The 15,877-nt window shown below is 36.9% G+C and overlaps 2 protein-coding genes across 4 annotated transcripts; one reads left to right on the forward strand and one right to left on the reverse strand.

Moving 5' to 3' along the window:
- The first annotated feature begins 5,420 nt into the window (after positions 1-5,420).
- Positions 5,421-8,674, forward strand: LOC111490456. Its single transcript, XM_023139087.1, has 4 exons — positions 5,421-5,636; positions 6,273-6,578; positions 7,214-7,465; positions 8,149-8,674. Exons 2-4 carry the CDS (start codon positions 6,318-6,320, stop codon positions 8,506-8,508), a joined length of 873 nt encoding a protein of 290 aa, XP_022994855.1. The 5' UTR covers positions 5,421-5,636; positions 6,273-6,317; the 3' UTR covers positions 8,509-8,674.
- A 2,082-nt stretch (positions 8,675-10,756) lies between these two features.
- On the reverse strand, positions 10,757-14,658 carry LOC111490504 (signal recognition particle 14 kDa protein-like). Of its 3 annotated transcripts, XM_023139157.1 has the most exons (5): positions 14,532-14,658; positions 12,118-12,211; positions 11,910-12,019; positions 10,987-11,175; positions 10,757-10,900 (listed from the first exon to the last, which is right to left on the reverse strand). In XM_023139157.1, the coding sequence occupies exons 1-4, from the start codon at positions 14,532-14,534 to the stop codon at positions 11,026-11,028; spliced, it is 357 nt and encodes a 118-aa protein (XP_022994925.1). In that variant the 5' UTR covers positions 14,535-14,658; the 3' UTR covers positions 10,757-10,900; positions 10,987-11,025. The 3 variants fall into 3 exon arrangements, with proteins under 3 accessions (XP_022994925.1, XP_022994924.1, XP_022994926.1); XM_023139156.1 differs by having other exon boundaries at positions 10,763-11,175; XM_023139158.1 differs by lacking the exon at positions 14,532-14,658 and adding an exon at positions 12,436-12,936 and having other exon boundaries at positions 10,763-11,175.
- Between the last annotated feature and the right edge of the window lie 1,219 nt (positions 14,659-15,877).

Genomic DNA, 15,877 nt, shown 5'->3' on the forward strand with positions numbered 1-15,877 from the left:
ATGCCATGTTAATGCTTAAAGTTTTTTTTATTATCGTATCTTCCTTTATCCACTTCCATTTATTCTTCATTTAATTCTCCTTCCCATCATATTTTAAATTTTTATTTATATCTTCTATGTCGTGTTCTTGGATACGTTATCTATTAAGCTATACGCTTAATTTTTAAGAATTTACGAAGGAGAGTAATTCTATGCGGGATGATCTCTTAGGAATTTCTCGAGTAATGACAAAACATACTGAAAGAACGTACTTGTAGTTGGTTTGTGATAATAGTTTTTACTCTAATTGTAACGATGTTAGATTTTTACTTAATCTAAAGTCGTAACGGTATACATATCATAATCATTTTAAGCAGAAACTATTCATTCAAAACTTTATAATAAAAACATTATACTAATCTATACACTACGAATTTAAACGCATATTAACTTAAAGTCTACGAGGTTTAAATATAAACTATCTTATACATGTGTCATGGTCTCTTGAGTTGCGAAACCATCGTGAGTGGTACAGGGAGTCTTGCCTTTACATGGAAAATAATAATAGCATATGACTTAAGTATTTTAAAAAATACTCAGTAAGTGACCTGCTATTAGGGTTAGATGTAAGCACATACAATCATGAGTGAGAACTATCATAAGGTGACTATCCTAAGTGGGTAATTTGATGTGTATTTACTATTCTACACACGGGCCACACGTGTGAGTATGGACCCACCAGTCGGTTCGTACACCTCTTGGGCCCCTTTCTTGGTTAGACTAGTATTCTCTGGAGCTATTGCTGGAGAACCGATAGGAGTAATGACCGTCGCGACATTATGATAAGCATAATAATCGTTTTACTGCCTTATAACGTACGCGTCCGTAGCATTATAAGGGGCATTCCCGGATGCATGAACACAAATTGGAGGTTGTCTTGCATTATTTATTACGTCATGATGGAAAGTATTGGGATCTCATGCGTAATTGTATGCTCACGTGTATCAGGATACTTCCCCATTATGATGAATACAAACATGTACACTATAATACTGATTTTGACCATCATATTTACCAAGATGCTACGATGGTCGCTATTCCCTCTAGGTGTCCAGCAACAACCCATCAACAAGTGCTAGCCTAACTAGCAGGCCCAAAGGTGTGCGAACTCACCTAGTGGGGTCACGTTCGCACGTATAGGTCGTGTGTATAGAAGTACTACATATCTAACTTAACCCAGACTAAAAAGTCGTCTGAGAAAATGAAATGATGTTTTAAATTATAGGTCTCACCATGTTGCATGTGTTTGCATTTTGCAATACGAGTAGTGGAGTGATTTTCTTAAAATACTCTAGTCATGTGCTACTCTTACATTTTAGGTAAAGGCAAGACATTCCTATATGGATGACGGCAACGTCGTGACGAAGGCCATAGAACCAGTGTTAGAGTAGCTGCATTTATGTTTATTTTGTAACCCTTACGTAAATCCAGAAATTGTGTTATTCTTCTCGTTATTTTCAAACGGCTTAAGTTCATGACATCATTTATAAACTATTTTAAACGAAGTATTCCGCACTTTACCATCATGTCATACATATCGTAGCGACTCTATTTACTGTTATTGAAATCTTTGCAATCGGGTCCGTAAAAACGCAATTTGTTTTTCAATCCGTCCCAATTTTTTCTCCACAAACCTACCTCCATCCCTAATTTCAACTTGCTTCAACCTCAACTCATCTAATTCCTCATACATAATCTGCAATTAAACACCATAATTAACCATTAATCAAACAAAATAATCTCTCTAATCAAAATCAAATTTGAATTACTTGAACTTGTCGTTGAACATCTTTCTTTGATCCCAACGAGCTCCACAGCCTTCCACCCACAGCAGCATTGGCCACACTCTTCTCTTTCTCCATTTCATGCACTTTCTTTTCTCTGTAAATCTCTTCAAAATCTGTTCTATATAAATGCCTATGAGAGTTCTTAATCTGTTCATCCAAGTTCTTAATCTGTTTGGATTCCGAGAAAATCAAAAGGAAAATATTAATACTGATGATCCAACAAAGAAATTTAAAGGAGAGGAGTTTAAGTTTGTGTACAGGAGCTTCAAGTTCATCGAGGGTTGTTCCAGCTTGTTTACTCTTCTGGCTTGTATTGATATCCCTTAATAGCTTCTTCTCCTTCACCATATTTTTGCTTCCATGTCGGAGTAAGAACTGCAATCTCGGTTGTTTCATTCGTTCATAACTAATAAGTTCTTAAACTTTTAATTTTATTTTTGACCCGTCTTTATAGTTTAAAAGTATGGTGAAATTTGATTTTTCTTTTATAATTAATCGATTTATTAAATTTAAAATTGAATTTTGTGTTAGAATAGACTTCTAAATTTTTTAATTTTGTATATAACAAATATTAGTGAATTTTTTTAGATGTTGAATATATTATGAACCTATTAAACATAAGATTGAACGTTTAAAATCTTATTAAATACAAAATTAAAAAATTAATTAACGACCTATTCGACACAAACGATAACATCTCGAGCCCCATAGTAGTTATCGTCTGCTTTGGTTTTTTCCTTACGGGCTTTTTCTCAAGGTTTTTAAAACGTTTGTTAGAGAGAGATTTTCACACCCTTATAAAAAACTGCCTCATTTTTTAAATGTGGGATCTCGCAATTCACTCCCTTGGACGCCCAACCTCCTCGTTAGCATATTGCTCGGTGTCCATGCCCTGACAATATCGTCATCTTTGGGCTTTCCCTTTTGGGCTTCTCCTTAAAGTTTTTAAAACGTTGTCTTCTAGAGAGAGGTTTTCACACTCTTAACAAAATATGTTTCGTTCCCCCAACTCTAGGATCTCACAATCCACTCCTTCCTGGCTCAACCTCCTCGCTAGTATACAACCCGATGTCAACTCCCATTCAGGGCTTAGTGTCCTCGCTGGCACACCGCCCAAAACCTAACTCTGAAACCATTTGTAACAGTTCAAGCCCACCACTAGCGACTATTGTTCTCTTTGGATTTTCTCTTTCAAGTTTCTCCTCAATATTTTTAAAACCCATCTACTATAAATAGGTTTCCACGCCCTTAGAAAAAAAACTTTTCGTTCCCCAACTATGGGATCTCACAATCCACCCCCTTCGTGGCTCATCGCTAACATACTACCCGATGTCCATCCCCATTCGAGGCTTAGTGTCCTCGCAGTCACACCGCCCAAAACCTAGCTCTGATACCATTTGTAACCGCTCAAGCCCACCACTAGCTGCTATTGTCCTCTTTGAACTTTCTTTTTCGGGTTTCTCCTCAAGGTTTTTAAAACGCGTCTACTACGAATAGGTTTCCACACTCTTATAAAGAATGTTTCGTTCCCCTCTACAACTAACGTGAGATCTCACACAAACCTACTAAAACTTCAATGACTATTAATCCGTTTGATAACCATTTGATTGATTTTTTGCTCTTGATTTTTAAAACTTATGATTGTATGTTCATCATTTCTCTACCATGGTTTCATCGTTCTTAAGAAAACGTTTAAAAACAAATGAATAGCAAATAGTTGGACTTTGAAATTCAAATTAGATATCAAATCTAAGAAATGAAGAGATTTTAGAGTTAATTACCTGCTTGTCAACCTCACCAGCTGATAGGCATGAAGTAGTTTTGCAGGCAGTGTTTGTAAAAGAGAGCTTGTCTACACATAGCTGAAGCTTATTTAACTTCTCCACTACCAATTTTACTTCTTCTTTGATCAGTCCTTCTTGGTACTTTAGATGGCTTACATTCCATTTCATTTCCCTTTCTTCCACCTGCACCAATATCAAAAAATAAATATCCATTCGACAAACCTCGATATAGTTTTGTAACAGTACGATGTTGTCAATTTTCGGTATGGACTTTCATGATTTTGATCATAAATTTGGTTGAGTCGTACACTTCCTCTCAATGATTTAAAATGCTTTGTCAGGAAGAGGTTTGTGCCGTTATAAAGAATGATTAGTAACCGACCTAGGATCTCACATAATTTAATCTTTATGGTTTTAAAAATTAGAATTTTTGACCTTATAATTTAATAAAATCGTATAAATAATCTATAGAGTCTTTACGGCACAGACTTTTGAGTGAACACTACAAGAAATAATGGATACAATAGCTTACAAAAAAAATGCTATTATAAATTTTCTATAGCGTTTTTCGTACATTGTGACCGCCTATGTTATTAAAAATCTGAGACATTTTATAGTATTGGTATGAAAACTATTCCGATTGTAACCATTTAAAATCCAACTTCTTTGAAATCCTAGAAACTTACCTGGGACGAGGACGAGGACGAGGAAGCTTTTTCTATCCCCGGTTTCAATCCTCATTCTTGTAAAAAAAAATTATTTATTTTTACAGGGATCGAGACAAAGATTTTCCACAAGTAATCTAGAGGGATCAAGCTCCTCGTGATAAAAATGAATAACGAGAGAGAAGTGAGAGAGAAGCATATAAAGTTTAAATAGCATACCATTTTTTGAGAAAGGGAGTGGGAAATTCGATCATAACAAGCTTGAGTTTGTGCCATATCTGTTCAACTTGGATAGCAACCAATGCTATGGTAATGGAGGAATTGGCTAAAGAGATGCCTAAAACTTGCACACATTGTATACCAAATGAGCAGCCAAAGGAGTCCGTCAACTTTAGTGGCCTATTTTGATGTTCAAAAAGCTAGTGGCTGCCATTTTTTTTAATAAAATATGGTCTTTTCTCCTCCTTTCGCGAACCGGAAGGATGTGTAACTCGAAAAACTCTAGCACTTGAAATGTCGAGCCTATTGGCACCATCTGAAGATGAATGTACTCGAAGGTTTCTCGATGACAAATCCCGACTTAATCTCAACTCGGCATAGATCACAAAGGTGGAAATAGAAGAAAGGTTTAGTGTAATGCCCATAATTTTCTTAATCTAATTAGGCGTCACCCCATGTATGCTTTAATAGCATACGTGAATAGACTTACCTATTCAATTCAAAAAACAAAACTAGAATTAAAAGCAACGGTCCTATTCGAACTTTCATGGTCTTTCCAGCCGTGTTCGCTGTCATCCGTGCATGAAAATTTTACCTTTACCTAAAAAATATAAGGGTAGTCGTGGATTGAGTATTTCAGTAAATGAACTCACGGTTGGGGTTAGCAATGCAATCACATACATAAGCCGCCACAAGTTGAGTTGGAGAAGCTGAGGTGTTAAGTTGAGTCTAAGTCCCAGCTGTCAAGTTGAGTCGAAGTGTTCAGCAAAGCCAAGCCGAACAAGCCGCCACACGAGTCAAAGTCGAGCCATTTTTTGAGCCGCAGCTGAGTTAGGTCACGTGTTGGGCGTGTGCGGAGCCGAGAAGGTGTGGGTTGGTGGCCCAATTAGGCGTGATAACCAAAAGGCAAAGCCCATCTCCTCTCTTTCAATCAATCCATCGGCAGGCGGCAGGTTCTCAGAGTCTCCGCCATATCCTCCATTGCTGCTTCTGCTTTCTTCTCTTTCACTCTCCACCTCCCTCTCCCTCCCCCTCTCTCAATTCCCAAATCCTATAGTTTCTTCGCCTCAGACTCCTTCCATTTTCAACCCGCTATGAACTATCAAAGGATTCTACTGGGGACTTTTGGCCGGCAGCATTAGGTAAACTTCCTTCTTTCTATCCTTTTAACACGAACCAATTGATGTGACAGAGATAACGAAACATGGGAGAGGATAAGAGCGCATAACTCTGAATTCTTCCCTCTCTGTGTACTATTTAAGTTCATCTGTTGGAGAAAAGCTTTAGATTTCATATTCAGGGGTTTGCGCCGCGCCCTTTTCTTCTTAGTTTCTGTACGCGGATAGTGTAGGAAAATGTATGCTGGAATGTCTTATGGGAGAGGATTAGAAGACATGACACAGAATTCTTCCCTCTTTTTGTGTAATATAAGTACATTTTTGCAGGAAAAAAGCTGTAGATTTCATATTGAGAGGTTTGCGCGCTTAGTTTATGTACGCAGCTAGTGTAGAAAAATGTATGCTGGAATGTTTATGGGAGAGGATAAGAGGGCATAACTCAGAATTCGTCGTTCTTTTTGTGTAATATTAGTACAAATCTGTTGGAATAAAGCTTTATATTTCATATTGAGAGGTTTGCGCGGCCAGTGTAGGAAATTGTATGGTGGATGGATTGAAGAGAAGGGTAATTAAGGTTTAGATATGAATTGGGTAGATTAATGATTGAACAAACATTGAGATTTTTATGCTTCTTACATGATGTTGGAGCTTTGATGTCAGGGTGTTGGAGTGTGGCATATGATCAATTGAGGTGTTTATCAAAGGATGTGTAGCATGATGCAGATAACTGCGACACAGAATTCTCTCTGTCCCAATAAATCATTATGTCTTGTTTCTAAGTCAAGTTATCCATCATTCCTTGCTAGTCAGACACGAAGTGCGTTTGTGAATCCAAGTGCCAATACATCTTATTTAAAGAAAGGTCTACCAGTATTGAAGTATGATCATCGGAGGGTTGGATTAAAACATCGGTATACCCCAATTGCTTCCTTGTTTGGTAGCAAGGGAAAGGACAATGGTGATGGGGTGAGAACATCTCTTACTTTGTTGTCATTGCTGTCTATTTTTCAATTTTTTCTTTTACTACTTGTAAATTCTGTTCTTTGATGCTTTTTTCTGCCGGTAATACTTTGTCTAGCTCTCTTCTCTAACTAGTGGAACAAAAATTGTCTCTAACTAGATCGTAGAATATGTGCTTCTTGCAAATCTTGTGTGTCATTTTGTCTTCCATGAAGCAATGGTTGATGGTTTAGGAGTACACTTGTCAGTAACGAAACAGAAATGACTGGAATTCAGCTTATCATTGTAATTTCTGTTTTGTTACTGACAAGTGTTTTAGTATCCACCAATGTCAGTGGATTAACTTTTCATGTCTGATCATACTTTTCTGATTTTATGCTCTTGATTTTTGTGATATCGAAAAAAAAAAAAAAACGAGTGTCAGAATTGCAGCTAGTTTTGTAAGCAAGGTAGAACGTCTTATACATTGTGGATGGAGGATTTGGAGTGTTTTTTCTTTTTTTTCCATTATTATTTGTGCATACCCCTATCCTGGTTTGAAATTTCAAATGAGTAAATCTCAACTTTGGAGTTTGATAAGATGCTATTTATTTAAGAGGTATCTGCAAATCTAGATAGTAATGGTACCTTGTTTCTAGCAGGGTTCTCCATGGAAAGCTTTTGACAAAGTTGTTGAAAATTTTAAGAAGGGACGATCAGTAGAAGATATATTGCGACAGCAAATTGAAAACAAAGACTTCTATGATGGTGGAGATGGTGGAAGAACACCTCCAGGTGGTGGCGGTGGCAGCAGTGGCGGGGATAGCTCCAGTGAATCTGAGGATCATAACATTTTAGGAATTCTGGAAGAAACAATGCATGTAGTTCTGGCGACCATTGGCCTTGTTTTAGTGGTAATAATCACTTTTTTAGCTAAGCTCTAGATGTGTACCTACAACTTCAACGAAGGAGGCATACTATATGTATACTAGATTAGTAATCGCTGGATGGGTGATCCGGGAACAGCAACGGGAGAGGGCTCGTAGCCCCCCCTCTCCCTCTTCCTCATGCCTATTTGTCTCCCAGCTGTTTTTTTGTCCTCTTTTCTTAGTCAAGCTAGAGAAATTGCTATATCTTCTTCCATAGCTCTTAAAGGAAAAAGATTTTGTACAACAAACTATTGGCCTTTTTAGACTTGGCTCGAGTGTTGTAGCTTTCCGTGGATGCAGGGTTATATTCTTCACCCTCATCATTCGGCCAGCTCGACACTAAAAATTGAAGGTTCAAGCTCAGCCCAAGTCCACGTCCAATAGGCCTAATGCACTGTTTGCCCCGGAATGGGCTAGACTCAACCTTAAACAGCAAGTTCATGGCTCAAACCTTGGATTTGGGTTGAGCTTGGATCAAGCCTAGGCTAGACTTCGGGCCCGTTGATGAAGCCAAAGTATTCTCGAGGAAAATCATGTTGCTTTGGATACATTAGTAATATCTTAGTTGTGGGGAAATCTTAGGAACATTTGAATTGTGGGTTGTGTACTTACAAGTTAAGTTACAAAGCTTCACTTATGTTTTACTGTTTGAATGTTTGTTTGGGCAGTACATTTACATCATTGAAGGGCAAGAGCTGGTTCTATTAGCGAAGGATTACATCAAATACCTCTTTGGAGCAGACCGGAGTGCCCGCTTGAAGAGCGCAATGTACAGTTGGGGAAAGTTTTACAAAAGACGCACTCGAAAGAAGCAGAAACCTGATGAATATTGGCTGGAGAAAGCTATTCTGAACACCCCAACATGGTGGGATCATCCTGATAAGTACAGGTACGCCATAATGGAATATTTAGAATCTCAGCGTCAGCAAGAGAGTCCTGCTGCATCATCATCATCCTCCTCCTCCTCATCATCATCATATGACGATGAGGAATATGAGGAGTCAAATTCTGATGATGAACAATTCTGATTCCATTTGCTTTTAAACCAACCTTTTGGTTTTTTGCTTACAACTTTGTTTTCTGAAATGCTAAATTAGATATGTTATGGGTTCTTGGTGTAATGATATACAGTACAGAACATGGATCTGCTTGGTCACTTTTTCACCACTCTTTAAACTGTTCTTGGTTATCTGATCTCAAAATCTTTCTGGGTGCTTGTAAGTAGATTAGTAAGAAAACGTGAAATTTAGTCACGACGATCATTTTAAACATGTGTGGAGTTAGACCTGTGATAACGGTGTAATGATTCGATTTGATTCAATTCAAACTTTGGCCGAAGTTGATAAGAAACCAGAAAAGTAAACCGACATGGTTGAATTCAGTAAAATACTAAATTGTCGAGCGTATTTGTTGACTAGTATTTGCATCCGGTTTCAAAGTGTGAAACATCGCAAGAAGAGAATGAATGCAAAAATCTCTAACTAGAGTTGATTAGGGTCACTCTTTACTTCTAGTATTGTTATTTTGAAATACTTAGCTTTACATTGTTATTTTCTACTTTGATTATGGTCGTCTTCCTTCTAAACGTGGTTTTAGGTATTCGTGGCATTTAGAAACCCTCTTGTGTGCATCGTGGAGACGTTGGGCCATTTTCAATCTTAAGTTTGTCGTCTATGCATTAAATCTAAGTTCATATTATTAGATGAAATTAAAACGTTTCATTAGATGAAAAGAACAACATGGTAATTTCACACCCTCAAAAGTTCTCGTCGACGACGATCATTGTTGCCAAGAATGACATAGTTGTAAAGTTTTTGTTGTGAAGTTTTTGTTGTGTCATACACCTTTTCAGCAGGTATCCATTAGCGTTATGAAAGGGCAGGTATCCATTAGCGTTAAAAATTGGAAGATCATATTTTTAGAAAATTTCTCGTTTATATATATATTTTAGGAGAGTATATAAACCAATATATTGGCGCTATTTGTGTAAAAAATTGTGTTAGAGAAAAAAATATCTTCAATTATGCCTAATCATGTATCTCATGATTAACGGCTATGGCCATTTTAAAATCACTCCAAAATTATTCATCCTGTTCATATGAATGGGACTAAGCACTTACAAGTTAAGAAAAAATATGGTCAGTCATCATTCTTACGAGACCAAAACAAAATATTTTGGTAGTAAAACTAAATTCAACCTACAAAATATCCGGGGAGGAAATGCTCGAGTATGATTCGAACACATTTATCTTTCGGGCAATTAATATAATAATATTACGCCTCTTAAGTAATCCAAAACCTTCACAAAACTTTCTGTAGCAAGGGTTGGGAAGTCTATGTTCGGCATGAATGTACCAAAAAGTAATTCATTATCGTTCAAGAAGAACGTTGGATGTATAGCAGCAGCTGGAGTTTCCTCCCGCTGGTGTTGGTGTTGAGAATTGTTGGAAGAGTCCAACATCGGCTAAATAACAGGTTGCTCATGGATTTACAAATAAGGAATACATCTTCATGAGGTCTTTAGGTCTTTCGGGAAGCCAAAAGCAAAGTCATGAGAATTTATACTCAAAGTAGACAATATCATACCATTGTGGAGAGCCGTGATTCTTAACATAGTATCAAAATCATACCCTTACTTAGTCATGTCAATAGAATTCCCAAATGTCGAACAAAGAAGTTGAGACCCTCGAAAGTGTAGTCAAAAGTAACTCAAGTGTCGAACAAATTGTGTACTTTGTTCGAGGGCTCCAAAGGAGTCGAACCTTGAATAAGGAGAGACTGTTTGAGGACTCTATGGTATACTTTGTTCGAGAGAAGGATTGTTGGAAGAGAAGTCTCATATCGACTAATTAAAGGGTTAGTCATGGGTTTATAAGGAATACATCATTCGGATGAGACCTTTTCGACAAGCCAAAAGCAAAATTATGAGAGTTTATGCTCATATGGAAAAACCTCATCATGACTTTCTTTTGGAATCTGTGGAAAGAAAGAAATCAGGAATATTTACAGAAACGACACAAACATACACAAAACTTTTCGATAACGTTGTTTACCAAGATATATCTTGGTGTAAACTGTCTAATATTTTTACTTCCTATAGTTATACATCCTTCGTTGCAAATTGGGAAGGTATTTTGTAAACAATGAAATTGTCTCTAAAAAAAAAAAAAAAAATGGACAATATAACGTTCCCAAGTGAATCACAAACAGTTTCAACCTCGCAATTACACTGTCTAAGCAAGGTATAACTTCAAGGACGAGAGATGCACAACTTCCAGACAATTCCACAGCAAAAGCACATGTATATTTCAAATATTTTCTAAGAAAAAAAAATGGCTAAACAAATGACAGAATCAAGTGTTTTTCAATTCCTGAAATTCCAAAAATTCTACCTCCCCCCCTTCTTTCCTCTGCATTTTCCTAGAAATAAGGGGGAAGCATAACACTCAGGTCAAAGGATAGAAGTCATTTTGAAATCAAAAGCGTAACCAAGAAAAGAAAGTTACCCTAGTTTGAGAAACCTACAAAAGCAAGAGAACCTCCCCTCATACTTTCCTTGGTTTCTTCTTCGAATCCTTCTCTGCCTCTGGTGCCTTCTTCCTGTCCTTCCTCTCTCTCTTTTTAAGAGCAGTCATGTGGGCTTTAAGAATGGTTGAATAGGAAGCTTGAAATCTCAGGTGGTCTTTAGCTCCAACCTTGCCAGTTAAAGAGAAAATGTTACAAATGCTTCAGATTCAAGAAAGTTAAAAGAAACCTCAAAAATAAAACGCTGTTGAATAAAAATTAAGCAATAATAAAGATAATAAGATTTGAAGAATGTGAAACGGCGACATACCGAATGATGTTTTTTTAAAAAAAAAGAAAACAGGTTATGCTTCTGTTTACCAAAAGGAATGAAATAAATAAAATTCAAGCAAAAAGAACTAATTCATAAAGAAGTGAGAAGGGTGAAGGGCTCGAATTCGTATATTACTTCCTCAGTATTAAGGCAAGATGGCATAAACATCGATCTTGAATGTAAAAGAAAAATTGAGGGAGCATTAGTATGAAGTCTATTCCCTTCCTAAATGCCAGAATGTCCATTCAAGTTTTAAAACTATTTCTTCATTACTGATCGTGTCTTTAAAATAAATGCCATTGCATAAAAAAAGGCATAGACTAAATGTTAATTGGTATTGACAAGTGAACTGTGTCCGTGCTTGAGTAGAAGAACCTTTTTGATAATCGCCCCACTCCAGGATTGCATTAAGTAATAACACAAACTTAGAGTGAAGCATAAATAAAGTAAAAAGAAACGATGTCCAAACACAGCATCTTTCAAATCAATGGGTAGCAGCTTTCATCCTGAGTAAATTTAGAATTTACCGCCCCAAGCAAAGATTTTAATTCAGGGGGGGAAAAAATGCCTAAAAGATTAGTCAATACTTACTGAAGTTGAAATTGTCTTCTTCCCATCAGTTGCACGGATGAGGCACCTGTACTCGATAGGTTGACCAGCAGTGGTCATTTTATTTCTCTGCACCTTGGACTTCAGTGACGCTACAACAATAAGAGATACGATATAGTTTGAAACTAATCAGATTCCTAAAGATTGTCATAAAGATTCATTAAACTAATCAACAACCTGATATGCATACATCGTTTTAGAGTAACCCACACTGAACCCTTCTCGGTACTGCGCTCAAACATGCTGGTAAGTTCATTGAGAAAAGGGTCTAGCTGCAGTAGAACCTAAATCAAAAGAAAGGGAACATAACAACATCAAAATCAAACCAAAGTATTCTGCTCTTGATGACATCTCATTATTTGGACTGATAAATGCCCATAAATCAAGTCAATTTAAGTATGGTCTAAGTCAATGTAAGTACTGTCCAAATTCATTGAGACGAGGACTAAAGTTGATATAGCAATTGTGTTCTTTCTATTATTATTCAGCAGACAAATGCAGTCATCACCTTTCCATTTAATTAATTATCCAGCCATTTGACGTTGCTTGTCATTTTCCGAGTTACCTACAGCCAATCTATCAATCCATAGTAATTTCAGATTTGAATGCTATACAAGTCTGTACACCGAACTGATGTGGAAGCACCATGATCCTGATCTGTACACATAACTTCTAAGTAGAATCTGCAAGATGTTAGCAACAACCTTCCCATGTGCAGTGAATTTTTGGCAACTGTACTCAATTCCAATAGTACGTCCTCCTTGGAGGAAACTCATAAGTGAAGTCCTGCTGGAAATCTGACATCTTTTCCAGTAGTTGATGAAACACATGCTTTCAGTAAAGAAAAACCAATCATAGAAAATTTGAAGGCCAATGAGACAAGGGACAGTTTCAGATAATCCCATTGAAATGGGATTAATTTAGCATCCTTCTTTACTGCATGCGCTCTCATAGTGAGTTCTTTCTCGTAGTCTCCTCACTTGAAAGGGGAGATTTAACCCAAAAAAAAAAAAAAAAAAAAAAAAAAAGAGAAGAAGGGAGAAAAAACTCTAGTTGACCAAAAAAAGTGGAGTTATTGCAAAAATCATTGTGTATCTACCATACCACCCAAAGAAAAACACTTTCTGTAAAGCACTCTAGGTACTCTAGTTGTAAATTGAATAGGATTCACCCAAAAGGTCTAAACTTGTCATTAAAGATTCTGTTTCTTTCCTTTCATATGTGCAATAGGTGAGCTCTAGAGTCAAATTTCAGTAAGGTAGAATACAGCAGAAGGTTTTGAGACTCCAAAACAGAAATTGCCTGAATTTGGTTTGCCATAGTGGGTGCATAAAAATAGTGGAATCCCTTCTCTGTTGAAGAAAGAATTTGTATTAAACGAAGTTAGAAAACATTGGGGAACCTATTATGATGCTTAGGAGACATACCCCAACATCAGGACTTGTCCTTAGCTCAATAATACAGATTCAGATTTAATAACACAAATATTAAGTCCATATATGAACACATTTGTTGTACAACTGTGTCCTTGAGTTCTGAAAAATTAAATCCATACATGAAGTCTCGAGTGAGTGGGATCCTAAATCCTTTCTCTTGGACCATTGGCTGAGACAATTACTAGGTTGCATGAGGAAGCGTTGGAAGAAAACCCCTGTAAGACTAATGCAAAATATGCAGAAGCTACAAACAAGCACAAGTACACTAAGAAATTTCAGGAGAAAACCGTAGGATGGTACATCAAGCCCAATTGAAACTTATAGAAAACTATAGGATACGGTTCAAATACCAAACAAATTACATATTTTTATAATTCAGTAACTCAAACTATACAAAGAACCACGCCCCATATGAATCCAAATAGGCCAAGTAAACTCAAAGGCCTGTCTGATGTTTATGGGGCAAATGATGTGATACAGCACTAGAATTCCTCCTATTTTAGTTTGGCCAGTACCGTCTGTGGTTAGGTATTTTTATTATTATTATTTTCTACCAGAAGGGAATTAATTCATTAATTGGAAGTTTGCCATAAACCTAACTGCCATTGAAGAATTTGTTCTTGGCAAATTCAGCAATTCATTTTGCCAAATTTGAATGAGAGAATTGAATTTCTGCAATAGAATAGAATCCACACCAAGACTTCCAAGCAATAAATATCCAACAATGTGATCAATAATAAATCAAATTAGAGTCAGAAACACTACTAGGCCGAATTTTCTCCGCTTAAATAGGAAACCAACCATTGAAAAGGAAACTGATCCGACAGAAAGCCGTAGAAATGGAGAAAAGATGCAAGGCAGTACACGCAACTTGAATTTCATTCATATGCACTCACTAAAAGAAAAAACCCAAAATTACGATAATCAACAAGAAAATTTTCAACAACAAAAAAACATAGAAACACACATAAATTCATCCAAACAGGAAGTAAAACAAAGTTTTATCTCCTAAAACTCATCAAAACCAACATCGACCCACAGAAATCCCGTTAATTAGGTCAAATTATGGCATGAAGATGAAGAATCAAAATTCGAATGCTGTATCTTGAATTAATCGAGTAGTGTTCACAATCAAGAGACGGGTAAGAGGCAGAGAAATCGAAATTACCATGGCGATTGCTTTGATGCAGATCTTGAGAAGTATGAGTAACCTAGCGGATCCGGTCCGTTAAGAGGAATCAGTAGCGACGGAAGAGGGAAAACAAAATCGGTCCACTTTTAGGCTTCGATTAATATATGGCTTTTACAGTAATTATTGATGTGATTTAATTATATAATAGATTTATTATTTTAATTAATTTCATATAGATATTTAGTTTATAATTTATTTTAAAATATTTATTTAAAAAACTATATGATATAAGTATAACTCTAATTTTTTTAATCTAAATTATTTAATAAAATGTTAAAAAAAAAATTGAGATGTGACAAGAAAATATAAATATTGTAACTTAAATATAAGACTTTACTCATATAGATCTAGGGTCTATTGTTAAGTCTAACACTGACTCTGGTAAAATTTAGAGAAATAATTTTGCAGAAGTTTGAACTTGAAACTGACGTCATGGATCGAGATTCGTCTTCGCCAATCGAACATTGTTTGTGCGGAATCCAAACTTGTTCGACCATACATGTTGTCTAATGCATGCATGTTCAATCGTCTACGACACAACCGACTTGTCTCTATACTAGGCCAAGTCATTTGGCTCGACCTTGCCTTTGTTCGGGGCCAAGGTCTCTCAATGCACCATCGTGTCTCATCTTGTCATCTTGATCTCCATCGACATGACCCATGTTTTGACACCATCTCTAGACTCGAGGTTTCATCGGCCATCACAACTCTTTGGTCATGCCATCGAGAACGAGCCCGCATGTCGCTCATCTCATCGATACTTTTCGAACATTCATCCATCTGGGTTCTATCGAGGCATTGGTCTTCTCGTGCCCATGTCATGTCATTACGTATACCATGCCGGATAGCGGGTGTATGTAGAAACCTCCAACAAGCGGGCTGGGGTGCAATATTGACACACTCATGCCATCCAGTCCGTGAAAAAAATTTATTTCAAAGGAAGTCGCTCGAGACACTCTCTCGGCACACTCACCCACGTTGTGGCACACGTATGTGACATAGAGTAGCTCACTTAAGCCATAGGGCCTATTGGATTGGTATGGCAACCCTAGAGGGGGGAGGGGGGAGGGGGGTGAATAGGATTTTAACGGTAAAGGTGTTTAAACGTGATAAGTAGAACATGCAATAAATCACAATAATAATTTTGAAATTAAATAGGAAAGAGTTAGAGAAAATGACACCGTAGTTTTAGTGGTTCGGTCAAACTCGACCTACTCCACTCCCCAAGCACCTCTTGGGAATTTGAATAAATAACTTTTTCTAACTCTTTCTACAGATCAGAGCCAAACTGCTACACTCGACTTACTCCACTCCCCAAGCAC

This window comes from Cucurbita maxima, unplaced genomic scaffold, assembly GCF_002738345.1.
Source record: "Cucurbita maxima cultivar Rimu unplaced genomic scaffold, Cmax_1.0 Cma_Scf00015, whole genome shotgun sequence".
Classification (NCBI taxonomy): Eukaryota; Viridiplantae; Streptophyta; class Magnoliopsida; order Cucurbitales; family Cucurbitaceae; genus Cucurbita; species Cucurbita maxima.

What these genes read in the sequence shown, in the direction of transcription:
- LOC111490456 (XM_023139087.1), top strand. Translation starts at nt 6,318, where the DNA reads ATGTGTAGCATGATGCAGATAACTGCGACACAGAATTCTCTCTGTCCC. An exon ending in GAAAGGACAATGGTGATGGG is followed by an intron (nt 6,579 to 7,213) that starts GTGAGAACATCT and finishes TGTTTCTAGCAG; the next exon opens with GGTTCTCCATGGAAAGCTTT. An exon ending in CCATTGGCCTTGTTTTAGTG is followed by an intron (nt 7,466 to 8,148) that starts GTAATAATCACT and finishes TTGTTTGGGCAG; the next exon opens with TACATTTACATCATTGAAGG.
- LOC111490504 (XM_023139157.1), bottom strand. An exon ending in GTGGGTTACTCTAAAACGAT is followed by an intron (nt 12,020 to 12,117) that starts GTATGCATATCA and finishes TTATTGTTGTAG; the next exon opens with CGTCACTGAAGTCCAAGGTG. An exon ending in AGAAGACAATTTCAACTTCA is followed by an intron (nt 11,176 to 11,909) that starts GTAAGTATTGAC and finishes TTAACTGGCAAG; the next exon opens with GTTGGAGCTAAAGACCACCT.